General features: G+C 44.7%; 1 protein-coding gene across 2 annotated transcripts in view; it reads right to left on the bottom strand.

The window, feature by feature from the left end:
* Nucleotides 1-2,513: 2,513 nt before the first annotated feature.
* mpz (myelin protein zero) overlaps nt 2,514-6,150 on the bottom strand; it is a 14,869-nt gene continuing 11,232 nt past the window's right edge. The window contains exon 6 of one of the 2 annotated variants that reach the window (XM_035670555.1): nt 2,514-6,100. In XM_035670555.1, the coding sequence (XP_035526448.1) occupies nt 6,014-6,100 (87 nt within the window). In that variant the 3' untranslated portion in view covers nt 2,514-6,013. The remainder of the gene's footprint in view (nt 6,101-6,150) is intronic. The other variant, XM_035670557.1, reaches the window with a different exon arrangement.

Below are 6,150 nucleotides of genomic sequence, written 5' to 3'. Positions count from 1 at the left end.
CCTCTCTTCTTGCTCCCTCCTGTCAGGGGTAACCTGAGCCATATAACCCCCCGCCCACACACACACACACACACACACACACAATCTCTCCCCACAACTCCACCCCCCCAACAAAACACATTCTCACACACAGGGGGGTTTTGTGTGTGTACCTGCAGCTGCTCAATGTGTCCCCCACCCCCCTCACAATACACGCACATACGGCTCCGTGGAAAACAACAGCCCATCAATCACCGCTGTCAACACAAAAAATGAAACCTTGAACGCTGCATAACATGCAGTACAAACGTGATAATGAGGGACCGGAATTAGCCCCAAAAAGGAAGCAAGAGTATTCAGCTGTTTCACAATTTGTTAATTGATTCTTAAAGATTTTTAAAATTTTTATCTACATATATTTATATTTATTAATATATATGTATATTTTCTGCTTGAATTCTAAATGAATCGTAGCCAGTAGCTACAGCGCCGCAATTAGCTTTAAGTCCAACATATTTACAACATAAGGCGGGTCATCCCCACTGCGCCCACACAACAGATGCAGCGAATGATCCCGTGTCAGAGAAGTACCAAATGTCTTCTCACTATTGCCAGTCTGTTGATTTTACATTCTGAGCCTTCCTACATTGCAATGCTTCTACTCCTGTATGAGCTGTATGCTTCGATGTATGTATGATCCCCTGCAGTGTGCTCCTTTTCAAGGTTTCTTTCCACTTTCCAAGGATGTTTGCATTGCCCTTGTCTGTGGAGTTTAGCCTGTCTTTGTTAAAAAAATAAAACAAGATGAACTCTTTATGAATGTTTTTTTTTTTTATTGACATTGAGTCAAACTATAACATAAGCCATATAAGTTCAATAGGTTTACCAGAACCGGCCAATTAAAACCTGAAACTAAAGAGGTAAGAGAATGAGAAAGCGAACACTATGTTAAGCTGGTATACTTGCTTCTAGCTAACTTAAAGGGAGACTAGTATGCTGCTACGTTTGAAAGATGAAATAACACAATCCTCCACTTTGAGAAAAAGTAACCACACGTTTTTGCAAGCGCCGTAGTTTTTCCTTTGTGCTTGCAAGTGGAGGGTGAAGCAAGGGGGCTGAAACTACACCACAAGATGCCACCAAATCCCACACGCTGGACCTAAAGCCACCATGTATAGGTGGGACAGAAAGTCATTCAAGATTTTGGAAGATGCTTGTTTGAAGAGTTAGAGGAGTAGATTATATCGATTTGTGCGACTCTTATGTCAAGACTGAAAGCAGCAGGAAACAGCTGGTCTGGCTCTGTCAAAAGTTTAAAAATAGTCTTCCGTTGCCTATATAGCTCAGTAATTGACACTTCTCTCTCGTGTTTAATTTGTGCAGATATGGTAATAATGGCAATTAGTGTTATATGCAGTTGCCAATCTCGTAGTGATGACACTGAGAAATCACTTCACCCACCATCTGTTCGTCAAGAACACAATTTACCCACAAATTACCATTTTTACATTTCTGTTTGTGTACAAAATTAAGATACATGTTAATTAGTGAGATTTAGAGGTGTTGCTCTAGCAGATCTTTTAATTCTGAAGAGAGGCGGGCTAGTCGTTCCCTGCTGCTTCCAGTCTTTATGCTAAGCTAAGCTAATAGTTTCCTGGCTCCAGCTCTATACTTAACGCACAGAAGTGACAGTGGTGTCAATCTTCTCATCTAAGGGTAGGGTTATCTGTACGTCTCTTTTAAAAGGTGCTACAATGAAATAAACTCTGCACATATTAACTTGGTGTAGTGTTTAAACAATTCTGTCTTCGGTGACTCCGAGCGGTAGCATCAAAACAGACGCTCATACAGCAATGCACGCCATCACCCCTCAGCCAGGCATTCAGGTGCTGTAGCTGAGCAGGTCAGCGGGCATCAGTTAAAGACTGTGCTTGTACTGTGTGTTTAACTACCTGAATATGAAGCAGAGCATTTCTGAAAAGGTTATGTATGCTCACTGAACCCAGTCTGCAAGTTAAGTCAGAAAAAATTAAGCCTTTCTGAAAATAATACCTCATTTTGTCACCCTGTAAATGTGAAAAGGTTGTAAATGGTCACTGAGCATTTATTTTCAGTTCATCATTATTAATTTTTGGTAGTTGGGTAACAGAGGGCAGGATAAGGTGAAACCATTTTAGTCCTCACCTTCTGCCATGAAGCAGTTTAAAAGTTTAATTCCAAAACCAAATTATCTTTTAAGAAAAACACCTGATGATCATTGTTCAGCATTTTAAACCTGCAGATTACATCCTGTAAAAATGTTCTTGTTGTGTATGCAAATGTCTTTAGATAGCTTATAAGGCTGGTCCTATTCCACCATGAGTCTTACTTTCATGCCAGCCATTAGAGTATTCAAATATTTCAAAAACGGTGGATATCTCATTTTGGAAGGACTTTCTTCCTTTGAAAAGTTCATGAAAGTAAATACTGGCAGAGACATTCGTGACAGATTTAAACAATGCTTGGGACATGGAACTGAAATAAAGAAGACTGTAGACATTTTCAGCTGGGTTTACTTTGTCTTCTGTTGACGACAGCTGCGCTTGGGGCTTTTATTTTTATTTACGTTCTCTTTACAACATATTATACAGAGTCATCAAAAGTTGTTAGTGCTCTGGAATTATCACAAGCATTAAAATAAATGAAAAAAAATGTAAGAAGCTCCAGTCATTTCAAATAAAGGAAGGTTATTGTGCAACTATGACTAATACAGTTCATAATACATATAAAACATCTTTTTAAAGGCATTTTAATGCTGTCTGTCTTATGTCAGGTGTCTGTGTGGCTTTGCGGAAAAACAAGAAAACATTCTAACTGATCCATTTGACTGGATAGTTAAACAGCGACTAGTGAAACAGATCTCCAGTTATAAAGATGTGGATTTTAGCACCTCCATTCCAGTTATGAATTTTAAAGGAACATTCAAGTCTACTATCCACCCTGCATATCAAGCACGCAGATCGCAATCCATCTTTGGCTCAGGGTTGGGGAAGGAGCACCTTTAAAAGAAAGCTCTGGGGGAAGAGCAGGCTCTATCTGTAGTGATACATATGGATTTTTGGCTTGGCTTAACACGCCAGATAAGTCTCTTCCTCCAAAGCTTTCTCCCACAGCAAGCACCTTCCTCCCCATTTTTTTCTCCCCAGCCACATCTCACTGAATCTGAGGCTAACCAAACCCTTATCCTCCCCTCATCTCTCAGACACCGCACGACAACCTCGATTTCCCTTCGTCTCGGAATAAAATGTGCACCAAAGAGACAGCCACACAGTACCTTCAATAACACACAAGGTCAGAAATATAATGACATATTCCATCGAATATAATTACATTTCTTCCATGCCTTGACAAACATGTTCTTACATGTGTACACATGTAAAAATGTCTCAGAAAACATTATTTGCTTTACTTAGGGTGACGTACGTTTTTTTTTGCTTTATATCAAATCTAATTCTTAACAAGACACACATATACATAAAACACGCATCGTATTTGCGACCGGAAGAGAGCTAGCTAGATTATAAGTTTCTGTTTGGCGTCTCCAGTGAGAACTAAAGGCGGATTTCTGCCCATGTGTTTCCTCCCTTTGCCAGTGAGGGGCAGAGGAGAGCATTTTGGCATTTGAACCAGCAGAAAAAAAGACAGTAAGGGGTCGGAGGAAGGACGGAAGGCGGGCTGGCAGGGGATGTGCCTTTGGGGGAGGTGGCGCTTTGAAGGGCAATTGAGAGGCCGTTTGTCGATCATTGGGCGAGACCGAAGGAGGGGAGAGAGATGTCCGTCACCGAGTTTGAAAAAGAGAAGAAGAAGGGCGAGGAGGAGGAGGAGGAAGGACAGAAGAGAGAGGAAAAGAGGAGCAGAGCATTGAGCTGTAGGCCTGGCAGTCAGATAAGGAGAGGCTTAAGGAGTGGAGTGGATTGTGTATAGGCCTTTTCTGTGGGGGAATAATGCAGTGCAGAGTCACTAGACGACAAGAAGAGGAAGAGATAAAGGAAGCCAAAGACTAAAAGGACAGAGAGAACGAAATAGAGGTTTGGAGGGAAGAGATGAATCCCAAGATGGGAGCAATAAGTGAATAACAGAGGACTGAAAACAGCAGAGGAGGCAGGGAGGGAGAGAGGAAGATGTAGAGAGAGATATCTCATTACCAGCACGTGCTAAAATAATTAGCCCTGGGTTGGCAAGGAGAAACGTGCGGGTAGATTAACTGGACCTAAAATAACTCTTGAGAGCATGGAAGCTGCACCTCTTCCTGGTAAGCCTCCTAAGAGTGTCCACCTGACCACGGGGGGGCCGTGACGTCATTCCAGGTTGTCAGTCGCCGGCCGTCGAGTCAACAGCGGACAGCCTCACGCACTCAGGCACAAACAGCACAGCAGGCGCCCCCTACCCGCCCTGCTCGCCTGTTTCTCTCTCCCCACCCCACCTCCCTCCCCTGTTGGCTAAAAAATGTGCAGCTGTTACAGTAAGCCCGCATGCTCTTATGGGGCCAGAAATAGCCCCCTTTAGCCAGGGCAGAGACACAGCGACAACCTCCATTAGCTCAAATGTGAGAGGATTGAATCACCCCAAGCTGGAGGGCTTGAACCTCTATCTACGCCGGCTGAGAGCAGGAATCATATTTCTCTCACACTATCGCTCTCCTCTCCTTCTCTGTCTCTCTTTTTCTCTATCTGAAGTCCAGAGTGCACTCACAGCTCCACTCAGTGTGTGTGATTGAGTCGTAAACATTAAGGGGAGGATTCGGGGGACTCTAAACACAGAGGGATGTCTTTCGGGATGTTATGTGTGTAGTTAGGCCTTGAACAGTTTTACAGTTTGCCCAATGAGTGCATACAGGGTCTCCGATGAAACGTTGTAAAAATTATTTGACGCTGTTGCCACTGATATAGTAGGACTATTCTTACAGCCAGTGCTGTCTTGAAAGAGTAGAGATAATGGGAAATAATGGGGGTTGCATCAGGCTGGGCAGAAAAGGAGGGAGCAGACTAGAGGAGTGGAGGCAGTCATGGAGAAGTCAGACCTTTATCTATAGGAGAAAGAAAAGGAAGAAAAGAGGGAAGGGAAGTGAGAGAAGAGAGAGAAAGAGAAACAGGATAGAGCAGTTAGCATATAAATCACTTCGGTAATTTGAATTAACAAGAAAGTCAGAAAAATCACAGTGAAAGAGGAAGTAATAGGATAGGAGAGGAAAAAGAATGAACATCAGTGTGAGAGGAGAAAGTTAGAGTTTGACATGGCGCCTCCGAAAAGAAAAAAAAAGCAAATTGGCTTGTCCCCGTAGCTTGGGATTTGTGATGCGTATCGGACGCACTTGGAGAAAGCTTTTTCGGTGGATAGGATCACAATGAAAGGAACCAGAAAGGCAAAACCCAGGGAGCGGCTTTTTAGATTTTGTTATCAAACCCAGCCGTCCTAGGGTCTCGCTTCAAATGGCATATCTTATGACCTGACAAAAGTATTCGGGTGCCGGCTGGTGTAAGAGATTATCACGACATCTTAGATCTCGGCCCATATAGCTGCGTCTACAGTCATCAGCCTGTGACAAGAGCAGATATGATTTGACTCATTTATTCAGGGACTCAGGTTGGCATTGTGGTGGGTGTAAAGTAGGTTTCTGGTTTAACTCTCCTGTTGTCACCTCAGTAGATTTCCCACTCTCTTATCGTCGATGGCTACCTCCCCCCTTGGCCTCCCCCGCCTCCCTATTGGTCTATTTTTTGAAGGTGAGCTGGTCGGCGAAGCGAGAGAGGAGGCCAAGCGGTTTGGACCTCCTCATCCCTCCCTCACCACTGGGCCCTTCCTCCCCATTTCTGCGGGTCAGCTCCAGCTCGATGGTCATCAGCACCCGGCCTGAGCCGTCCTCCCCTCCTCCCCCCACCTTCTCTGTCTTTCTGACTACGGTTCGCTGCTGCTGCTTGGGCTGGGCCTTCGCCACCGCCTGGCGCACGGGCTGGAGCAGCCGGCTGGCGAGCCCGCCCCAGCCCATCCCCGTATCCTATTTCTTATCCTTGCGTGACTCCTGCTTCTTCTTTTCCGAGGCGGCCGCCTTCACCTTGGAGGGGTCGGCGGGAGGCACGGGGCCCTGTGGGGGAGGAGGGAGAGGGGGTCGGGCGGAGAACAGGGGAGGAGAGT

The sequence above is a fragment of the Morone saxatilis genome, unplaced genomic scaffold (assembly GCF_004916995.1).
Source record: "Morone saxatilis isolate NCDOM2014 unplaced genomic scaffold, NCSU_SB_2.0 Contig23, whole genome shotgun sequence".
NCBI classification, from domain to species: Eukaryota; Metazoa; Chordata; class Actinopteri; family Moronidae; genus Morone; species Morone saxatilis.
This window is presented reverse-complemented; position numbering and strand designations above follow the sequence as displayed.